The 24,011-nt window shown below is 39.2% G+C and overlaps 1 protein-coding gene across 2 annotated transcripts in view; it reads right to left on the bottom strand.

Moving 5' to 3' along the window:
- The window catches only part of tox2 (TOX high mobility group box family member 2), a 91,680-nt gene that overhangs the window by 24,532 nt on the left and 43,137 nt on the right, over positions 1-24,011 (bottom strand). For both annotated transcript variants that reach the window (XM_085407475.1, XM_085407473.1), the window contains exons 3-4: positions 21,741-21,800; positions 6,839-7,126 (exon numbers count right to left, since the gene is read on the bottom strand). In XM_085407475.1, the coding sequence (XP_085263601.1) occupies positions 6,839-7,126; positions 21,741-21,800 (348 nt within the window). The remainder of the gene's footprint in view (positions 1-6,838; positions 7,127-21,740; positions 21,801-24,011) is intronic.

Genomic DNA, 24,011 nt, shown 5'->3' on the forward strand with positions numbered 1-24,011 from the left:
CTGTAATCACTGTGAATGAAGCCACACTTATAGACATTAACAGAAAGAGTGGCAGTATTGCGTTGAACTAGTGGCCGGTGACACAGCAGAGGAGGCGTCCGAGCATGAGATGACATGGGATAGTTCTCCACTGCCGCCACAGCTGAATATTCCTGGTGGTGAAAGCAGAATGGGCTGATGGATTGTTGAGATAGGGCATAGTGCAATATGGGCATGATTTCATGGCATGATAAATCTCAGCAGGGGCGCGTGGCTAAGTGTAATATGAAATCCCTTATCTTTGGATCTGCTTCATAACACTAGATATGTGCTGCAGCTGAATCTGCGTTTGTTTCTTTAGCTTCTGTTCTTTGCTTGAACGCTGTGGTTTATCAAATCTATAAGAGGAGGACAATGACAACAACATGTGTGCGATAACACATATTTCACTCTGATGTTTTTGAAATATGATGTGATGAATTATCTAAATTGAAAATTGCCACTGCAACGATCTTCTTCTGTTACCTGTGATCAGGGTGATAAGTATTATTAGAACAGGTTTTACATGGCACTTAACAGAAGCTGGTCTGTGTTCGTGCAAAACAAGTTTAAATTACATATGCAATATAAATGAAATGCAATTTGTCCCACATAGCTGATCTTTTTAAAGTCCAGTGACTGTGTTATTTGACACCATCCCTTTAGAATTTTTCATTAAAAAGACAGAAATGAAGTCAAATCTTATCCTCCTCTTAGCTTAATCTGGCAGGTTAATTGACATCATCAGGGTAGAGAAAAAAGATGAGCTGCCATTCTGGGCTGCAACAAAAATCCCTCTAAAACGGTGAAATTGGAAAATAACCTATATTTCTTTTAGGATATTTCTTAATATACAACTACAGTTTCATATCACATTGCCAGAGAAATAAGGCACTTTCTCCCAAGAGATGAGAAAAGAATTGAATTTTTCCTTATCGGTCATCTATTTTTCCACAGAATGCTATTACTTGCTGCCTGCCGTTGCTAAGCAACAGGAAATATTAATAGGACCTTTTATTAGCTAGGCTTTACCCGTGGAGTACTAAAATGAGGAAGTGGAAAACATGAATGTGTTACATAAATCTTTGAACCTTTCAGGGTTTGCACAAGTCTCTGTTTGTCCAGTGATTTATGGCTGTGATGGTTCATTTATGGGAGAGGGCGGTGTGAAATGCCAAAATGGAACATTAGCCTAAGGGACAATTTGAAAATAAATAATCACAAAAAAGTGTGTGTGTGTGTGGGGGGGGGGGGGAGCAGTTGAAAGAACAGCCCTCCCTTTTCCTGTAGACTTCAAGGGGCCATCAAACAAGCAAGTGATTTTTGTTCCACTCGTGGCATTGATCATTCAAAATCATCTGTGCCTGAATCAACATTGGAATAACTAATACAAGTCCCATTCTATCACTGAGCTTGTTGAACTGTGGTGAAAAGCGACAGACGTTCCATCATTTTCTGCAGACGCTCTAATCCCTTTAAAAAATGACTTAAAATGAAGGTCTTTCAAAGGAGAAATAGGTTTTCTTCATCTGAATAAAAAGTATAGAATCGAGCAAAGCCCCAGAGAGCCGAAAGTCTTTAAAGGCACGTCGGAAAAAAAACACACGAGACAATTTTAAAGTCCATATGGAAAAAGTGTAAACACATTTAACTATAATCTTTCTCAGAAGGCTGGTTGATATAGTTTTTATTCTTTAAACTTAAAATGCGGACCGTGATTTTCTCTATAAATGCATCGCCATATCTGTAATCCACTTTTTTTCTGTTTCATGTTTATACAAAAACCAGCAGGTGTACAGTATGCGATAATACGTTTGCTGAGACCCTCCATCAGAGAGAGAAAACATTAAAACACACCTCTGCTCTCTTATCATTAATTCATCCCAGCTTGTCTGTGACAAGTTCAGTTGACATTGCAGCTCATATTTCTTTCACGCAGGCTTGGAGCGCGAGCACCTGCCAGGAGCACTTAATACCTCGTGAGAAAAAAGAAAGAAAGAAAAAGAGCAAGCTTCCAACCAACTTAACGTGACAATCAAGATGGGATTAATACTTGATAATTAACCTCAACAAATGAAGATAAAGAGCTTGTGAGGAAAATCTTACATTGAAATTTTGTAACAAAAGAAATTAGAGGATGGAATTTGAATATGAATGCAGCAGGCAGATCTTTAGAGCGCCACAGCCCTCATTACAAATAAACTGACCCTCATTCAAGCAGATTCACATCGTGTATTCTGAGAAAAGAAAAAAAAGGGGGGGAGATAATACCTGGATGTTTGATGAAACTAAGGCTGCTCGTGCATATAGATCTCTCAGCTAATACTTAGCTGTTATGCATAACATCTCCTGGCTGATTATACATTCATCATCTGTTACATATTCAAAACATCACACTTGAGCCAGTTTGATGATGGCTAATACTGCATGCACAATTGAGGAACATGAAAAAAAGGATAATTTATTCCAGTTGCTGGCAACTGGGGACCATTATAAATATATCATAATTGAATATGAAGCTGTCCTGTTTAAACATATTGCAGATGCAGTGGTCACAGCACAGGCAAAAGGTGGATATAAAATATATGTATAGTTTAGTGTAAAGAGAGATGTAACAGAAAACAATGAGGCCAGAAATCAGCAGCAACAGAGATGTGTATCATTCTGGGCTGTATTGATAGGATCAATGCAACCTGAGCAAGGCTATTAAATGTCTAATGTGTTTTGGAACTTGTAGATGCTATGGCAGTGGGGGCATTAACAGAGAGAGCACCAGAGACAGGGAGAGAGGGGAGAGAGAACGAGGGAAAGTGGTGAGGTGGGGGGCTGGGAGGGAATGGGGGGGCTGCCAAGTGCATCAAAACATTGAGAAAAGAGCTCTTTGAAAGATATCAGGTTTGACCAGGAGGAGCTTCAGACACAATAACCATCATCCAAAAGAGAAAGGAAAGAAAAAGAAAAAAAAATTGAATTGAAAATGGCCTCCTTACAAAATCAGGAAAGTGCAATCAGTTTTGCTTTAGAGGGTTTTGAGAGGCAGCAAAGTGGAGAAAATGAATAAATACCCTTGTTACTTTTATCAAATTAATACAGAGATTAGAAGTGAGTGATCAATCAACTAAATGCTGTCTGCATAGGCAAACTCTAAGGTTATGAGCACACTAACATATTCTTTGTATTTGCAGTCTTTTAACCTCTGGAGATGGAAAAACTCTGAACTGACAAAGATTTAAGTTCCTCTAATGACCACTTAACTGCATTTAAAACCATGTTTACAGCCTGTTAAATTAAAAAAAAAAAGAAAGTTGCTTTATACCTTATTTCTTTGGATACTGACATAGATCAAGAGTCGGGGTGTGTCCGCCCTGATTGACAGCTAGCTTTGAACACTGCCCATACAGCCCATCCAAGAATCATTGGATGGGCTCATTTTAATGTTTTAATGTTTGCACACAGACCACCTAGCTCTGGTCTGCATGCTAGAGCTAGCTTAATAACTACCTTGCTAATGTTAGCTGATAGCTTAGTACTCACTGGTCTCATCCATTTATGGTCAGTTCTGGGCCCCAAAACGTAACACGCTTCCACCAAGCCAGCCAAAAATGCTAAAATGAATAAATGAATAAAAATAATGGGAATAACTGAGAAAGTTTTTTTTTAAAGTAATCACAAGTAATCTCTAGCAGGCAAATGCGTATTAACTGGCTGCTTGTCCAACAAATTAACCTCTAAATCAACTATTTTGTCATGTTTTGATATTTACTAAAGACTACAGTGCCCAGCTGTTTCATAAATGTACTTTCCAAATAAATTAAGCTTGACGTTTGTTACATATTTTCAAAGATTTACATCTTTAACAGGAGGAAAGAAAAATGAAATCCTAAAAGCACCAAGCGTTAGATACACACACCCTTAATTTGTGTATTTTAATGCAATTTATTGTCAATAAAGAAAATGCAATAAACCTTCAGTCTTGTTCTGTATTATTCATGCTTTGGCATATGTGCAATCAATCATTTTTTATAAATTTTTAAGATCCATGGCCACAGTTAAATCTGCCTGATTTAAACACTCTTTAGCCCCGCAGTTCACCCTTTCACAACAAACAAAACACACCCTCTCTATTCTCTTCAACAGCTATGATCATCTGTTGCTGCGATGCTGCTTGAGTCTAAATCCTTTTTGTTATATAATTGCCCTATTTATTTCATGTTTATATTGTTGCACCTGCATTGGAGTACTTTCAAATGTCCTCATACTTGAATCACACAGGCACAAATTTAAAAACCAGAGGCTCTCAGCCTTTTGTTGAGACAGAATAACCCCATTTCACTCAACTGAATTATCTTTAAAATATCTAATAATGAAATCCAGGCGGTACAAAAACTGGACGTATACGCTCATTTTGAATAAGAGTTACTTTTTTCTTCTAGCGTTCCTCCCCACAATGCCCTGCTCTCTCTTTCTCCCTCTCTCCATCTCTCTCTCTCTCACTCTATCCTCACCCCTCCTTTCTTCATTCAACTCTATTGCACTCTTTTCATTGCCCAGCTCACGTATTGAATCTGCCTGATGAAAACAGATCTCACTGCAGCACCACAATAGAATGGCTGATGCAGGAAAGATGAACCCTAATGGATTTTTTTTTCAATGTGCTCAAGATTGAATATAAGGCCTGACCTCCAGATGTAGTGGATCCATTTCAACAGCAGATATATTGTTTATAGTAAAGACACAAAAACGCACAGACACACTTGGACACACACACGTTGTTCAAAGCGAGCAGACACAGCTGCACTGTACATTGTGTTTTTTAGCTACCAAAAATAGATTAACATTCGAATGAACCTGTATTATTTATCTACCCATGTCAAGTGAGATATTCATAATGATAGCAACTCATGTTTGAACTGCAGAGTTTGCTTAATTACTCTGCTCAACAGACTGTGTCAAGGTGAGGCACCAATTTAATAGACACTCCGTTCTCAGCACAAATGAACCTCTGCTACGGTTTGGTAGTTTTGCCAGCCTGACTATTTGATTAAAAAAATTCAGAGTTCACTTTATATGCTGCTTTTTTGAAGTGAAGTTGAAGCAGAGCTCTGAAAAGATCCCCAAATGTATTCAAGAGCTCTTTTATAAAAAGTCAGAAGTAGCAAGATTTGGGAGTTTACTTGCAAAAGGCAAAAGATCACAGATCATTTTAACTGTGGTGTAATATCTCTTAACCTGTTTCCTGATTAGTGTGCTTATGTGTTAAAGCACACAAAATTTGAATTAAATTCATGTAACATAGAACATTTACAAAATGTGCTCAAAATAATTTTCATCTGTTTTCAGAACCAAAAGCATCATTTTATCTACCAGTGCTATCAGATTCCCTAGCGGTTACCAGGAGCTGCATTACATGTGCTTTAAACACAAGTTCATCATGTGTGAGTTGAACATTTAAAATCTCATGCATTTTTATCACCCAGCCTGCTGTATTCAATCTATTAAAACCACAGAGTGTGGCCCTCTGTAGCAGTAACAAATATCCTGACTGCAGAGGGAAAGACTGGCCAATCAACCAATGTCTCCGCAGTAAAGGTCATGACCAAAATGTGAAATGAATATGAAGATAAATGACATATGAATCCAATACCTTGTGGGAGTATTCCAGCATTAAAGTATATATAATGCAAAGAATGTTTAGATCTTTACTGGGAAATATTTTGATTGCTGCTTGTCTTCTGTTTATCACGAACGTTACACAATATGCCTGACCTTGATATTCATATGTATAACATATATCTTTATTGTGTAGAATAACTAAAAGATACTGAGACATGGCCAGAGACAAAACACACTGCTGATGTTTGTACTTGATGATACCGTGAAAGAACAAGAAGAAAACATCTCCTTTTCTAGAACAGCACAGCTGTATGCGTTACTATTTCTGCATTGTTTTATAATACAAGTCAGTATCAATAAAGCTATGAATGTTTAAAGTTACTGGCTTTCCAGTCATCGTCTGTTACACAAAAAAATCGTACGTTAACACTATTAACCATTTCTGTTCTTTCTTTGGGACCTACAATCAAAACATCAGCCATCTTTTCCATATATATGGGACTTTTTTATCTTTATTAATATATACATTAATTTGAACTTCAAAGTTTCAAATTCAAGCTATATTACACATTTAGGGCACTGTGCATGGTATACTGCTAAACTGCTAAACAGATTATTTGCTTAATGCAGTCTACTCATATGTTTGATGCATAAGCTTTGCAGAGCTCATTTGTTGTGATAGTAACCTGCTCTATTTCCAACAGTTCTCATGAATGCAATTATGGTTTGGAGATGCTAATTTGTAGAGGAGCAGTTCTGTGTGGAGCTGAGGGAGTAATCAGCACGTATTCATGTTTGAAGGCCTGACAGATTGACCGATGCCTGCTGTCGAGGCAGATATGATGCTGATGGATTTACCCACAATCCTTTTCTCCATGCATTAGAGCTGACATGGCAACTGCTGAACAATCATTCAGTTCCCTACTTAGCCCCATTTACTGTGCCTTGAAAACGACATTTTCCCTTGGTACAAGGCTAAGATATTGAAATTATTTTTCATGCTTAAAATACACAAAATGCTTTAAAATGACAAAAAAAGTTTGCTCCATCATCATTTCATCCTATGTGTTGACATTGCTTGCTTCATAATTTGCATTTCTTCTTTTAGGCATGAGCCAGAACAAGTTAAGTTTAAGATTAAGACCAACACTCATCACTCCCAAGTATTAAATATTTTTCTTACTGTGATTAAATGTGCGCTACTCACCGAGGGCATTTGGCTGGATACGAGGTGACTGTCCTGTCCCAGCATGTTCGACATCATAAGTGTGGGCAGCTCTGGGTAGGAATACGGGTTGATGAGCCCATTGTGTGACAACGAGTGACCGAGGTAGCCTGTAGACTCGTGCTCCATCAGGTGAAGAAGAGGAGGTTCGGGGTGGTTAGGTGGAGTGATAGGTGGGATCTCATAGTCTTCGTCCCCGGCTCCATTTCCACTTGAAGTGCCGCCACCTCCTCCTCCTCCCCCACTGCCACCTGTCTGACCTGTGTAGCTCTGTGGTGGGACAGACAGAAAAAGAAATAAAGTGAAATACACTGTTTTCATTGAGCAGAAACTGAAAATCAATCCATTTTAAGTCCCTGTGACTATTACACACAGGCTGCAAATGTAGAAATATACAGTGTTTTATAGTTTTTCTACAGTAGACAATGCAAAGTGGAAATGGCTACTTGAGCTGTCAGGAGTGGTGAATGCCCCGCCCAGCAAACACTTCCATAAACGTAAACTCGCAGCTAAATCATTAATGTCACAAAGCAGGTGCGTTGCAAGATAAATTGCTCTATGCAAGGTTGGACATACGTGTCTCTGCAACTACAGGGTATGGGCAAGTCAACTACAATTCTCTACTCACATTTTAGAGAAAACCATACTATTGCAAAATTTACAAATAAATCTAATGGTTCCCAAACAGGGAACTAAAGAAAAAAATTCTGTTTTTGAGTAGATTGCATTCATTTCCAACAAACAGAAGGACATTTTTTCCAGAAGTTACATGAAAAGAATATATATGTGTGTGTGTGTGTGTACTTGCATATGCTAAACATTATGATTACAAGCATTAACTGTAATGTGTTATTTTATTTTGTCAAGCTAGAAATTCCACAAAGGTTCTTCTGATCTGTCATTTTACTACATTAGGTATAATTTTCCTTCAAATGTTAAACGACTCATTTTGGAACAAAAAAACAAAACAATGCTCAGCGATCAGTAATATAGCAGACCAACAGTCTCTATTCGCGTGCTGTCTCTCTAACACAGTAAGTCCAATCAGATCAGGGTTCTGCACAGAGCAAGAAGAAAAGAAAAATAGCAGGGAAATTCAACGGGGAATGAAAAGCAATTTTGTCTGAGACGATCCAACTTGACTCCCATTGTAATGACTGAGTCAAATTAATCATCACAAATAATATTCTGGTGTCAGCCATTCAAGGGTTTTTTAATAGAATTTTTATGATTCATGTCTAGCAGTATACATCAAACAGTCAGTTCTGCAACATTTCTGAAATCAATTCAATATCATCTTTGTGTAGGCTGTCATCCTCGGCAGCAGAGCGGTCATTTATCTCTCAAACAGATACTTTTAGAAAATAAGGCGCATGTGGAGATGGAAGGAAGAAGAAAGGATACGGGGCGCTTTTTTTCTTGTTTTTCTCTCAACCCTGTTTTAGTATCAAGGTAAGTGCAATGGCCTATTTTGTAATTTTTGAGCACATCAATTACAGATAAAGTAGTATGAATAAGCATTTTACATCCTTGGAATGAAAAAACCCAAGACAGTTTTTCTATTTAAATCCCACGTGCAGCAACGAGCGCAAAGCCACATGAGATAAATTTAATTTTGCAACAATAAGAATGTCAATAAGAAGAAATAAGAAAAGTCTAAAGCACACATCTTAAGCGTAATGGCAAAAACAGGAGGTTTTCACTGTTGAATCAAGAGTATAGAGACACACTTAGAATTAATCCTCTTTCTTTTTTCTCTCTTTCTTTTCATTTGGCGTAACATTTAGTAAACGATTGCCTCAATTTGATTTACTTTGTCCTGACATAGCCTGCAAGCAAGTTGATATTAATTTTCTGGACTGTCCTTTGAAGACAGATGTTTTTGTAAACCTTTGGGGATAGTGTTATTGTTTGGTCTAATGGACAAGAAAACGAACATTTCCTGAGATTCAATTTCCCTCATAATTGTTGGAAGGAAACTAAATTGTCTGTTGTAAACATTGGAGCTATTGTGTGAAGTGAGTCCCCGTGCGAGTCCCTCTGAGCCACCATGTGCTTCACTCTGACTGTAGTAGACTATGTAATCTAAAGACCACCATGCTTAGTCATCATGTAGCGTGTTTATCAATCTTTTGTTTTCTCAGTAAATTAATCTACATCCAAGCTACAGAAACACTTTTCTGGTCACATCTATTGCCTTTGATTGTGCAGAGGGACAAGGACAGAAGATGTGTCATGTGTTGGATTGCTATGAAGGCTCATCCAGTGCCCTTGATGATAAAATGTAAATACCAAGGACATTCCCAGTTGGATTGTGGCAAGATAAATTATTCATATGCCTCTATTCAGAATGAGATTGCATGTACAGATCCACATGTACACTGTGGCTAATGTATACTCTTTTCTTCTTTGAAAGTAAAATCCAAACCAAGGCAATGTATATGATGGATCGTATAGACCAGCATGTGTCCTAGTATGGAAGTAGCTTTTCAAACATGCAGCCCCTGTTTTTTTCCCTTTTTTCCTCTGAGGTACTCATCATTGGTTTACTTTCAATAGTCGGGGCTGTTCTCCTTCAAAAAGCAGCAGATTCTATTTTCAACACTCTGTTTTTCACCATGCTTTATTTTCCTCATCTGATCAATGCGGTACACTATAGGGAACATTATTTCCAATACACAGTATGTTGTCTTCAGTGCGAGCGAATGCAATCTGTAACATTTTAATTAAGAGACAGATCTCTCGACTGTAAGTGTTACATACCAGCACACCTTTCATTTGAAAGAAACAGATGAATAGACAGTTGGTCTGGGACTGAGAGAGAAAATAACATTGATTGGGGAGCTTTCCAGCTTGTCTTTTATTTGGCACAGATCTCTCCCTCCCTCTGTAACACTGCCTGAGTATTCAAGGCCTTCTGGAGATGATATTGACTGTGGCTAATGGCTCATTATCTCTATATTCTTGTACTTATTAGATTATTGTTATGATGCCTGTAGAAATCAGGATTTGGGACATTGCCCATTTAATATTAAATTGCACATCCATTTTAAAATTCTCATCTGTCAATTGCAATTCATATGTTCGGTTAAAAGCTACTTACCTTTTTCAACATTACGTAGCATAATGTTGGACCTCCTGGCATAATGTTGCTCTGGCATAAAATTATCAGGCTATTAAGCAGCAACTGACAGATAATAAACTACTGTTTATTTTGATAACTAACTAATTGTCCTCTTTCAGTGACAACTCTAAATATTCTTTTTTTTTTAGCATTTTAAATCTGACACATAATGACAAGATAATAATGACATTAAACATTATTTTCAGCTGTATTCACAATATTTGCTTTTTTTTAGCTTCGTCTTGAAATCAAAGGAATTTCATGACGCAAACATTATTTTGACAGGTGGGCCACAGACTGGGAATATCTCCACTAGCATGACATCAAGTGACACAGTAAGTGCTGTGTTTTCAGACCGGATCCTTGCGTTCCACATGGACGAAAGAGTCCGGTGTCCTCCCAAGTCAATGTCTGTTTCACAAAGAGGGTGGGACCGACGGCTCAGAGACAGACGATGACATATCTGTCTCGCCGCTAATATGGACTTATCTGCTTATTGAAGAGCTTTGTCAAAGCAGTGATTTATGCTTGAAATACCCATACATCACTGCTTCCATCACCTCTGGCACTCTTCGTTCTGACACCTTCCCAAAATTCACCGTGCAGCACTCTGCAAGCCAAGTAAGGCCTTGTTATCTCTCACTCCATGCAGTCCGGTTTATGAAGAAAACAGTGGATTTATCTTTGGGATGAATTTAAGAGCATCAACTTTTTTATTCCCTCTGTCACTGCTCTCGCAAAAGGAGGCTTATACTGTATATTCAAAAATGATCCTGTTTACTAGTGTACACAAAGCTCTTGTTTTAATGTAATACAGCAAAGGCAAATAATGCTTGTCTGACAACAGAGATCAGTTATTTTCAAACACATAATCTAAGAGCTGTGAACTCTTGGCTTGCTGTTGTTGATACCCTTTCTTGTTTCTCATAGCGTCTTCTTTAATCTATCCATCTCTTTCCTTCAACTCAGGCTTAATTAAAGCCATAGCTGTTCCTCTGCTACTATATCTTACAAGAGTGGGAATGGAAATGGGCAGGAGATCCAGTTACAGCCACCCTACACCTTCACTTTCCTCTTCCTCTCTTGGCTTGCCCATTCAGCTCTGTCCCTTGTGAAGCCCCAATAGTTCTGGCCCTATTCCACGTTCCTTAGACCCCGATCAGCCCCCTTCCTATCCATCCCTCTGTCATCTCATCTCCCTCTAAAACAGCCCAGCTGCTTTATTTATCTGTCAGTATTTTACTGTTCAGAAATCATAACAGGAACTCTGGGGACTGAGATGCTGTACTTGGGATGTGTTCAGTGAATGAGTGGCACAGGAGGGTGAGGAGAGAGGAAATAAACCCTTTCAAAGACATAAACCCCACGGAGAAACAAATGGGAAGAAAGGAAAATATGGAGAGAATAATTAAGGTGAGCACCAACTGTCTAAAGTCAAAAGATGCAGATGGCCCTATTCACCCCAGACCCTGAGCTGATTACTAACTAACCTACCACTGACTCAAACCAGCCTTTCTAATTGCACGTGTTTCTCCCCTTTCCTTTTAAGTTTCCCTTTTTCTTCCTTCATATATCCTGTTCCAAGTGCCCGTCTCACTTGTCAGTCAAGGTCAGGAGGTCATCCTCATCTGATCGCGTGTCAGAACAGATTAGAATCAGAGCTTTTGTGTCATGTCATATTTCATTATGCATTTGACTCATCTCGCAGGTCAAGAGGTCGCTCTGATTTGATTGGATGACAGAAATGATATAATTTGTGTTTAACCCTAGGCTGTATGAGGCTCTGAGTGGTGTACTAATGCATTTTGCAAAGATGGGGCAGACCCTCTCCACAAGCGACTAATTTGAAGTGGCACGCCGCGGAGTTGAAGGAGAGCCAGCGCTATTGCACAACATGCTGAGGTTATAAGGGAGGCTTTATCAAATAACAAACACAATCTCCCTTGTACCTCTGTTTCTTTCTGTTTCTCATATGCTTTCTTTTTATCCTGCAAACGGATGGAAGTGCCGAGTAACTAACTGCCCTCTGAGGCTAATATTTTTTTGGGGGGTTGTTCCATATTAATTTGATCCAATAAAAATGTGCTACTGACCTTCCTTGCTCTTGCTGTCTCTATTTCTTCTTCACTATCAAAAAACACTTAATATTGGCAAAAGAGATAACTAATGGAGAAGCACTGTCAACTATAAGAACCACATAATTGCTGCTGAACTTTCAATTGACACACAACAATAAAATCTTTCTTAAATAGCTGTCAAACATGATAAAATAGAAAAGTGTTAGTGTCAAATTGAGTTGTTTGCTGATATTTATTTTGAAAATATCTGTATTTGCTGTTGGAAACACAGAAAGAGTTCAGGACCCTGTTGTGGTAATGACATGCAGATGCCATACAGTGAAAACTGTGATCCCCAGTATGTGCAGCTGGAAAAAGTAAACCATGGTTGCACAAGATAGCTCAGGTTTCCCAATAGTCATCTAGAGTGATGCTGATGTTGATACTGGTGTGTGTGGGTGGAGAAGAGGGCTGGAGAGAGTGAGAGGAGAAAGGATGAACCGGAGAGGAAGAAGCAGAAAATCAAGCTGCATGGGGAAAGAGATGAATCCCACTTTTCAAATTAGAATCCCAAGCAAACTTATTGTGTGACAGTGTGAATTTAGAATTACAATGTTATACTGACACACATACAGTATTATTTCCAGAGTCCCTCTGTCGCTTCATGTTGGGAGCAGCCATGTCTCGTAAACACCCGAGCCTTTTCAGCTTTTCTCATTGGCACACCACCGCCTGTTCAACAACACTTAACAACAGCCACAGGTATTGCTGAGTTACGACTACGTCAAAGAAGCAGAGAGACTCGACAAGGCCCAAAACAGCAGCCAGTCAACTGTTTTTTAATTTTTAATGACTCTTCAGTTATCTACTTTTCTGTGCCCGCTGTCAAAAATCATTATTAGGAGGTGGACAATAGTGCTACTGTGGCTGAATGACAAAACTAATTATTGTTATAGGAACAAGTAAATGGACAAAAAAAAAAAACCCCAGCAGAATAAAGCGTTGATGGATCCTTACAAACTGACTCTAACAATGTTCAAAATAACAAAGGGAGTGCTGATGGCGCAGTCATCCAAACAAATGTGCATTATTCTCAGAATTGTTAGGATCTTGTCACCCACAAATAACTCTGCTGCTAACTCTACACCAGGAGAAGGGGGTGTAAAGAGCATGTGGTGGGTGAGAGTGCATATGGCATTTGTGTGTCCATGTGTGTGTCATTTCAGCTCTTAAATGCTTTTGTGAACATTTCTTAGGAATCCCCCTTTTCAAAACAAAAACCTACTGTAAGAGATTGCACACTCTGTGTGAGTCCGGTGTCAGTGTGTTCTTAAGTGTCTTGCCTCGCTGGTTCAGAGTCAATGAGGCTGTGTATTGGAGGCTGGCACAGCTGGTGGGAGCAGGAGAATAACATCTGGACCGTCGTACTCCTGGTGCCATTGTTAATAAGAGGCTGGTTGTGAATGGAGGAGAGTGGAGGAGACAGCTCTCCAGGGTCAATGAACCTTCCTGTCTCTCACTAGAGTTCTGCTCTGCAAGTCATACTTCATGTATCACCAAAGTGTCCACAAAAGGAGTTACATGTACACAAGAACATGCTAGCCTTAACTAGGCTGCGTGCCGGTCAGTCAGTCGATCCAGAAGGCAGCTACCTGATTTTGGTGAGCTCCTAGAGTTTCTCTAACACAGCCTCAAGTCATTTATTTTACACCAACTGCCGTTAAGTCTTGCCACTGGGCAGCCATCTTGAAACGCCTCTGGGTGCTTATTCTTTTTTGAAGCATTATCCTAATTTACTTTAATTTTAGTGGTTGCCAGGTAATAAAACTGAATTTTAAAAAATCCAATGGCCAACTTTACCCCAAAGTAAACTCTTAAAAAGCTTCTTTTCCCACCCTCAGTTATACTTCTACCACCACCTCTGCTATTAACAAACTCTCCCATAGGTTTCAATTCAGGATTCTACTGTATTCAATGTCTCTGATGATAGTTTCATGTATCTTGACTCTGAAGTATACTCTGATAACTACAGGCTTTTAATCCATTAATATGCCATCAAGCAACAATTTTGCCAATTACATGACAAAATACACTAAGAGCAAACATTCAGGCTTATCTAATAATTGCGAGCTGCTGTGTGCACTAAATTAACATGGTGCCTATACCTGTGTTAGTGTTGTCCCTGGATCATTAATAACTAATGTTGGTCCAGGTTCAGCACTACAAGTTACCAATCACATTGCTACCATATGATGTCATAGTTTTGTGACATGAAAAAACACAAAAAACTGCTGATCTCCACTCAGAACTGGTCACGTGCAATATTGAACCTTGACCAACATTAAGTATGTTGATCCAAAAACAACATCAACACAGGGATATCAGCTCAAGCAGCTATCACAAGCTTTATGCCAGTTTATTTATATTAATTAAACCTCAGGATATTAGCATAGTCACTCTTAGCAAGCTGTACTGTTAATGTGTGCAACCCCAACGAGATGCTAATGTGAATACTAATTCTTGGTCATAAGTTGGCAACAAATTCAGATATAGAAGTTACTCTTTTAAGTATGTTTGGTTCAGTGCTAACCCAGATTAGTACAGTGTTTCCAGTTCTCATTACATGCCACATGCTTTCACTATCAGTCTACTGCTATCATGCTGACTAAACAAATCTTGTAACAAAATCAAGGGAAGCATCAAAGCTCCTCCCTTATGAAAAACACTCAAGTTGAAAATGCTTGCAGGACAGAATTTGAACATCAAGCCTATTGCTAGATCACGGCACATACTGTTCCATAAACATTGCACAAGACAAAACATAGGTTATGTTTAGTCCTGTCAGGTGTTTGGTTCTATATTCTGATGTGACGAAGTATTAACAGGAGCTAAAATGATATTAGTTGCTCACAGATCTTTGCAGGAGTTCATTAAATGTCTGCAGAGTCATAAAGTAAACTAAATCCAACATTCATGCATAAAGCGCAATAACAGTAGCTTAATTATTTATGAATAAAGTTATGAATAGAGCCACAGTTTTACAGCTAAGTTGTTTATATACAACAGTCAGAGCTTGACCATAGCTGTCGGCGGCTACGGGTGTAGTGAAATGCATGTAATTAAAGTAACAGTTAAACTGTCAAATAAATGTATATTTTTATTTGTACTTAACTTCTGGGACTACCATGAGTTAAAAAAAAATAATGATTTGAATATTTGTCTACAATACCTAACACGCCCAGTCCAACTTTCCTCTGTTAGTTTCTCTGCATATTAGTCATTGTGTATGGGAGTATTTGCGATAACCAAAGGGATCTAGGGTTTTTTGTCGAGTAATCAGTTCATATTTGAATGTGTCTCTCTTTCCAGAGTTTCTAATTTTCTTCTAATGTTCTTTCGTGTCCAGTATCTCAGTGTTTCCCTGTTTTCTCCTTCCTCTATCTCATCCATGTCTTGGTGCTTTCTTTGTTAACCTGTCTTAGTGCATCCTTATTATTTGGCTTTTGGCTGTTTTACTTTGATAGCTATCGTGTGTCATGTTTTTGTATTTACTTCCTGTCTTTATCTTCCTTCCTTTGTAATTTCCCTCATTGAGAACAGTGAGTGTGGGGTGGTTAATTATGGCCCCAGTGCAGTGCTCCCACCTGTGTCTTGTTGTCCAGTCAATCCGCTGTACATTTTTACAGAGAGGGTTAGATTGTGTGCTGGCTTTTGCGGTCTGTGTTCTGCTCTTGCCCACTGTGTTTCCTATAACCCCACCCTACAGCACTACATAGAGGGATAAAACCAACTCACAAATACATTTAATATAAAACTATAAAAGCCTTTTTGCCTTAGGCTTTGTACCAACATTTTTGCTGTGCGCTGTTTAACTAGTTTAATAAGAGAAATTGTACCACCTCATTTCTACTTTCTCTAAGCACAGGAAATAAGTCAACATAGATCGATAGCAAGTCTGGGCTTTTTTCATACCTTGAAGATATTGCATCAATAATTAACCAGGTATTTTGCTAATGAATTGTGGCTGAATGGTACATTTTCCTCTATAATAACCCATAACCTTTTTTCACAGCCGTGAGGAAAAACCAATTCATGGGAAACTTTACTAAAAAAATTAAAAATAAATGAATAAATACAAATAAAAAACAGTTATGAAAAGGCTGACTAGACACTGCATTTCCCAATTTCTATTATACCCTAGCAAGAGTGGGTGTTTGTTCCTTATTGTTTTATCCAGTTGGGTGAAAGGCCTGCAGAAACACATTAAAGTTGAATCGCATTAGTTTCATCTGATCACCTAGGGCAACATGGGGACGGACAGCTTAGCAGAGCGAGGCCCTTATACAAATACACAGCTGTGCATTTATATATAATGCCATGTCAGATGAGTATTTCAAACAGAGGGCTTTTAAACAGGGCAAGAGAGAGAGGAGAGAGAGGTGGGGAGTTTCCAAATGACTGTAAAAAGGCCACGGGGACAGAGCTTTCCATCTTTCTGCTGCCGCGACAAATATGCCTGCACATCTTTTTGCTTTGTCTCCGCTCCCTGCTTCGTCAGCGAATGGCTATAGAAATATTTTGGCAGGCTGCTCTTTGTTTTCATTTTCACAAAAGATGCAGTGAGGGAGCGAAAGGGAGAAAGAGCGAGAGGGAGATCTGCTGGGTAGGAAAGGTAAAGGGATGTTGTCAGAGGTTAGAGGGACATTTGAAAAGAAGGACAAGTACAAGGGTGTACATGGAGTATGAGGACAGTTTATTGGGAAGTGGAATGAAGGCAAAAAAAAAAGCAAAATTGAGGGATCGGGGAAGAAGAAAAGGGTGACCTAGAAGAACTAGTAGAGGATTGAGAGTCAAAAGGAAAGTAAACCAGGTGAGGTGGGATAAAAGAGGCAGCAGAAAAAGGGTTAGAGATATTGGGGTGATGGGTAGAGGGTAAAGCACAAAGTAGGGGAATCAATAGGAAGAGGAGGGGGCAGGTGGAAGTGTAGTAGAGGAGGAGCCTGCCATTCTGGTACCCAACTCCAATCTAAACAGCAGGAGGAAGCTGTAAATCAGACTAATGCGACCAAGCTGTAATTCAGACCAGCAGTGCCAGGGCGCTAGTGCGGGGACCCCGAACGGCGGGAGTGTACAAAATGCTGCCGAGAGGCTTTAATCAGTGCAACGATCCAAAGATACGGTCTCCCCCAATCAGCGGGCTTCCTGTCAGTCACACACGACTGAACCGGACCAATCAGGCTCCACCAAGGTTCCAGACATGCTGGCTGGGCTTTGGGCTGCTGCCAAACAAGAGAATTATTCATCTAAACTGGAAAGGTGGAATGGGCCTTTAATTCAGAGCATAGAGGGAAGAGGTGATAGATTTGTCAAAGGTTGGACATAAAAGACTATGGGATCATGTTCTACAATGGCTCATCAGAAACATATGGTGGAAGATGAGAGACACAAGGGAGCTTTAGAGAAGGACTTAATCATATTCATAAGGGGGGAGTTCCTGCAAGTTTAAGCACCAGAATATGTGACAGGCATATCTGTTCAGATCTGTTAACAAGAGCTCTTATGCCAATAAATCTCTCATTAAACACGAGATGAAAAAAAATCACACAAAAGCCCCATTATGAGTTTAATCTGACAACTTGTTTAATAAACATAATGATGTTCACAGCTGCTGACTGTCCTAAAAAAAAACCCAACCAAACAAAAATAAAAATATTCCCATCGATCTTTGTCTAGTTCTCCGTGTCTAACATGTCTAACAGATCTGCTGTTGGCAGTCACCTCTCTAATTACAATTACAACACCCATGGGACTTCCATAATCCTTGCCAGCAATGAGCTACAAAATAGTAAGTGAGATGAGAAATTGCATCAAACTTACCATGAAAACATCATTCGAACTCCGAGCATGTAAAACAGGCAGACAAACTTTCAAATTGCTCGCTATCAGAAGCTGCCTTTTTATACCTGCTTTTCACTCAAAGGGGAAGGAGGGCAGTGCATTAACTTAAAAGTGAGCGGAAAATGCAAATGTAGTCCACTTTATCATCAGGCATTCAAACAGACCCTTTCAACTCGACAATCCATAATATTTCAGCTTTGATGATCAGGAAATGGCCGTGGCTCGATGGTAACACCGAGCTAGATTCTGCTCTGGTAGTGGTGTAGTAGTAGAACTAGTGTGACTGGCTGGGCTACACACACTGTGCATGTTAAAGCCACATGCAGAGTCTTGGCAGTAAAGACGCTACAGCAGCAGCCAATCAATAAAACCTTGTTACGCTAATTGCGAGATCATAATCTCCATTCCTACTTCTGCTGAATATCCAAACAGTCACTCCATTAGCCGAATTATTCCCCTGTGCAGTTTCTCCATCTCCACCCCTCCCCCTTCCATTTCCTCCTCGTGTTCTCTTTTCTGTGACATATTTCTCTCAAACAGCAGTTCTGCTAAATTAATTCATAAGTCAGGGAGAAAGACATCAAAAGAAAACATTGTCAAGGTAAAGTGCTGATGAAGTATATACTGTTTCTTTCACTTTGCTGTGGAGCTATGAGAAGGAATCTCTCACAGTGCATTATCTTTGATCGTGTCGCTTCGCACTGCTCTGTTTAGTTATAGCGAGAGGAATCTTACCTCAGGTGATCTGGTCTACTAAGACCTTTATGATACAAAAGCCTCTCTACTTAGGAGGTGCTCTAATCCTTGCCACTGTGGAGATTTTCTCAGTTCAAACTGTGACAACACTAGGAAATACCAGAGCTTCTTCTCGTTGGTTACTCTTTTCTACAATGATGCCAGGACAATGGCCAGTGGCCACAGGGGCAGACAAAGAGCTTGTTGATGCTAAGACCAGGGTCCATGACCTTGTCATTGAATCACTAACACTTTGTCACTCTGCTTGGGGGGAAAAGAAACTCTACAGAGAACTAAGGAGGGTCAGACAGCGATGCTCATGGGAACATCGATATGACAATGGCACTGACCCCATTTCCTTGTGACTCATCACTAGAACGTACCCATCTAAGCACTGAACAGTCTGATAAGGTTGCGTTGCCAGATTTACTCACCAGCACCCTGTGAATGACCTATATGAATGTGCAAGACATATAGAAAATTAATTCATATAGGTAAGCCACGTTAAATAGAGCAATTACATGGTGAAACCGAAGTGAGAGAAAGCCGAGCACTGAAAAATACACTCTTCACAGAGTTTCGAGGCAGAACTGCTGACCCAAATGCATTTAAATGCAACGGGGGTAGAGACTGAAAAAGAGAAACAGTGAGCAAAAGAGCAAAAGAGGGGGAGTCAGAGAAAATGGGTGAAAGATAAGTTGAGGGAGATAATAAAGCAGCAACCACAGAAAAGTCAGCTTTAGGCAGTATGATTAGTTTAAGTTCGAGATAGAACATACTGAGAATAGCAGAGCACACTGCTGTATACCGCACCCAACTGTTCTGTAAGAATAACACTAATTAATAAAGGATAAGTCTTGTTTTACCTAAACACTTGCAAACAGCACGAGCGTTAATGCAGTTGCTTCTGAGGAACACGAAGCATATACTAGCAGGTATAGAATCGTATTTTTCGTGTCGCATTAGTGCAAGAAATGATTGCACTTTATCAAAACATGCTTTGATAATGTCAATCAAACTGCGGCTTTGTTCCAAATTTAGTGATTAAACACTGAAACGGAAAGCATGCATGGATATAAAAAATCCCTTTATTAGTGCTTATGATGTCGTTGATGTGAAATGCATGATGAAAATGAGCTACCGAGTGGTAGTTTGAGAACATTACAACGAAATAATTAATTGAAAAGTTAATGCATAAAACGAGTGAGGTTACATTTTGTGTGTGCTGACCACGAAGACGGTGTAATGTAAGAGTAAGTAGAATGGGTTAGTGACGATTATTCAAATTGACAAAGTTCAGTGAACCGTCTCAACAAAGGTGCCCTCAACCTTTATTTACAGTGACTTTTTTCCAGCGCGATCGCACTATTTAAAAATCTGCTTGGATAAAAAATGTAGCACAGCTAAAGAGGTGCAGATCAGTGATTTTTGGATTTTCCCATCTCTATGTTTTGTTGTCAGAGTGTGTGTCCACCCCTTAGGCCTCCCTGATTCTAGCTGTCAGAGGGAACGAGAGGCTAAACTTGGTGAAGCGGAGAATAGAGCAAGGCACATGTCAAATGTGAGGGGATCTTGAGTAAACAAAGTATAACACAGAGCAAAGCAAAATCGTCTCTCATCCTATCACCGTCTTTCACGCTATTTCCCTCTGTCTCTTTGTCTCCTGCTTCCCTGTTTTCTACCTATCTGCCGCTCACTCTTGTCTTCTCTAACAAACCGCAATGCTTCGCCCTCCCATCAGTAACTGGTGCTGATGTCTAATCAGTCAATCAGCACTACAGTAAAGCCACATGTGCTATATGAAATTAACTGATAAAAGTAGTGGTTAGCAGTTTTTTAGAAAGTGAAGTATCTGCATGACAAATCTGTCAAATAACAGCGCTGTCCCACTTAAAATGACTTTGTGGCAGTCCTAATAGTCTGAGCCTTCTGAATTAACTTTACATGTGTAGAAAAGACAACACAAGCAGCTCTGTGTCCTACTCTGGGCCATAAGCCAAACCTTAACAAACCAGAGCATTAAGAAATTTAGCAAAAAAGCAAATGCAACTGAAACACAGAACTACTGTAGCCTACGGGTTGGTTTTAATAATTGCAATTGACAGGGACAAATTCCCCGCTCCCCTGTGTATGTCAGATGGGCTTATTCCCAAACTCCACAAATCCCCCAGTCCAAACACAACCATATGGTCTCCCAGTTGTTCATGACCAGCTGTGCTACAGTGTATCTGGCAGGGTTGCCATGTGCTATAGAAGAGCAGTGACTCGCCCATTCTAACTTAATAAATTCTTTGTAATGAAGCCAAAACATTTCTTTATGTCGGCTTTTGCCAAAATTGTGTGCAAAGAGAATGACTGAATATCAGGAATATAGGGAAGTAAAATTGTATGACGACTGTCACTTTACAGTAAGGTCAACGCTCTTTTTATGGGAAATTTGCATAGTTTCACTGGTTTAGCTTCTCTGGTTTCTGTGTACTTAGCAGAAATCTAATCATGATAGGTTAGTACTGTGATGAATTGCTAACCCAGTGCCTACTGCACTATAAACGTAGCAGCAGTGTTCAGCTTCAACTTATAAAAGACAAGAACACATGTTTTATGTTTTATATTATGACGTAACCAATCGTATATTTAATAAACATCATGTCTTATATTTCAAGAATATAGTTCTTTAAAAAATGCGCTTACAGTGCTTAATTTTAAAAGAGGCATTTGAATAAGCAGATTAAGTAGTCCATAAATTTCATTGTCAAGTACATATGTAAAAATGTTGCATTTATTACTACATTACCAATTTTACTGTTAATTGCTCTTTGAATGATTGTAACATCATTTTATTTGTTTGCATGCAACATATGGAATATAGCATGTTCTGTGTGGCATATCTGTGAGTCTAAAAAATAATAAAATATCTTTAGTCCACTTGCTTTCAGCTTATGTCACATAAGTGTGTGGTTCCTTTCAGTAACAGCGACTTATTGTACATTTCAACAAGACTTGACAACAGTGAAAGAAAAATGGCTTCAAGACTATTTAAGGTCTTCCATTATTAGAAATTTGGACTCACCTGGTTTGGTGCGAGGAACTCGTGATTGTTTTCGTTCATGTACATGTTGTCACCATCAAACTGTAGTGCAGAGACACAGGGAGTGAGAGAGAGAGATGAGAAAACAGTGAGGCAGAGGCCAACAGATCACAAAAGGGATAAAAAAAAAAGAAATTCTGTCAGTCAGTGCCGATACAGAAAGAGTGTAACACTGCAGCCTAATGACTGCAATAGACCTCGATGCTCCAGTGAATGTCAGTAATTACAGTTCATTAGAGACTTGTATATTTAGGCCCTGTCAAAGCTTGTGTAACTCACACTCTTCCTCTTAGCTTGCCTACAGCCTGAGTGTGTGTTTGTAAGTGTTATGCACACCTAACTGCCATTATTCTCCGTGTGTCATGAAGCAACAAAGGCACAACAGAGTAATAATCGCAACTGCAGCCACCGATGTCTAGTTAGTTGACTACCCAGTTGGTTCAGTCAGTCAATCTTGCACATTCATATCTACTAAAGAAAAGGTTTTTTTCATTTTCTTTCCAATCGCTCTAGAATGAAACGGTCTGTTGGTTGGTCAGTGAGTCCACCACTTTTAAATAGTTTAACATGTATGGGACATATTTTCATAAAATAAAGTACAAATATCTAATATTCGGGGATTGTCCCTCTGGGGAGTTTTGCTCCACCACCATCATTAGATTATTTTTTTACTTAATGACATTGCCATCGTCAACTACTGCATGTATTTAATGCAAATTAACAAATGTTGATTTGTGTTAAATTAACATTTGCATTTAGTGCAACATCAGTCATCTATGTCTTTCTCAACATTAGCCTGCTAGTACTGCCATTATTAGTATATTGTTTTGCAAGCCTCTGAGGCTCTGTAGGTGCTGATTTGTAAGCATGAAAGGTTAATCAAAGGCAGCACTGATGGCAGTAAATAACCTTTGTAAGTCAGCTATTACGTAGTATTAATCAAGAAACTGATCTACTGTGCTAGAACGTCTGCTTGAACAAGTACAGGAGTTTCTAGTTTAAATGTTAACAAAGACAAGCATTAAAAAATATTTCTGTTAAGATCACTCTGTTAAGATGAGACAAGTTTTTCACATGGAATTACATTTAAAAAACAAAAAGATGTAGATACCATGAAATTACCAATTGTTTTTTAGCCCCACTTTGAAGCTTCAGCTTTAGCACTATGATCGCTGCCATCTATGTGCTTTTTAGAACCAGAATTCACTACGTCAGGACAAGAGACTTGAGTGCTACCCAAGCTGCATCATTAGAATATATGTGTGAGATGCACAGGTCTGCTAATTAATTGCAAGTCCATCCATCCATATTCTGCTTATCTAATTCAGACTGGCAGTTAGGCTGGAACCTACCCCAGCTGTCATGGGGCAAGAGGCAGCGTGCAACCTTGACAGGTCGCCAATCTACTGCACTGCTAAAACAGAGACACAAACAACCGTTTACACCTAAGTCCAATGTAGAATCACCAATGAATCTAACATCCGTGTCTTTGGACTGTGGGAGAACATGTAAACTTCACCTAGAAAGGCCCCAGCCGGCCAGGGGATTCAAACCCAGGACTTACTTGATAACAGGTGATAGTGTTAACCACCACACCCTTAATTCAAATTAATATAAATACAAAAAGAGAATTTGGAACAAAACTTGTATAGTCTGTTTGCACAACTAACCACACTGTCGGAAAAATTCAGATCATTGCATTAAAAGCTGTCTAAAAGTCACCGACATCACAAACAAGGTCACCTACGTTCTCTGCCGTTAAACTTGTTATTTAACCAGTTTCACAGTTTCAGTCTGTGGGGACTGACCTGCTTTGGGAACCAGCCTCAAGTGGACATTTTAAGAAGTACACTTTTTGGCACTTCTGCATACTTGCAAGTTTTTCAGACCCACAAGTTGCTGATCGTCTTTGTTTATATTGCTTGTTATATTTGCAAATAAAAAAATCATAAATGTAAAGCAAAACATTATCAAATTTATCAAATTATGATATGACACCAGCCTGTCACGTAATACACTAATAACCAAAAACAACATGAAAAACATGACAAAAAACATCCCAAGCCAACATTTTTACCAACCCTGCCACCTATTTAGTGATACACACAAAGAGAACAGCCTTTAGCTTGTTCTGCACTTTGCTAGTTAAATCAGGACAGGACAGGACAGCCCAGCGATTTCATAGCTCAGAAATACCAAGCTAAAGAAGCCTAAAGGGGAGGCATAGGCTAGAGAAAAGGTGACAGTTTGAGG

This window comes from Rhamphochromis longiceps, linkage group LG5 (genome assembly GCF_057381845.1).
Source record: "Rhamphochromis longiceps isolate RC_006_pf linkage group LG5, R_longiceps_female_GT1.1, whole genome shotgun sequence".
Classification (NCBI taxonomy): domain Eukaryota; kingdom Metazoa; phylum Chordata; class Actinopteri; order Cichliformes; family Cichlidae; genus Rhamphochromis; species Rhamphochromis longiceps.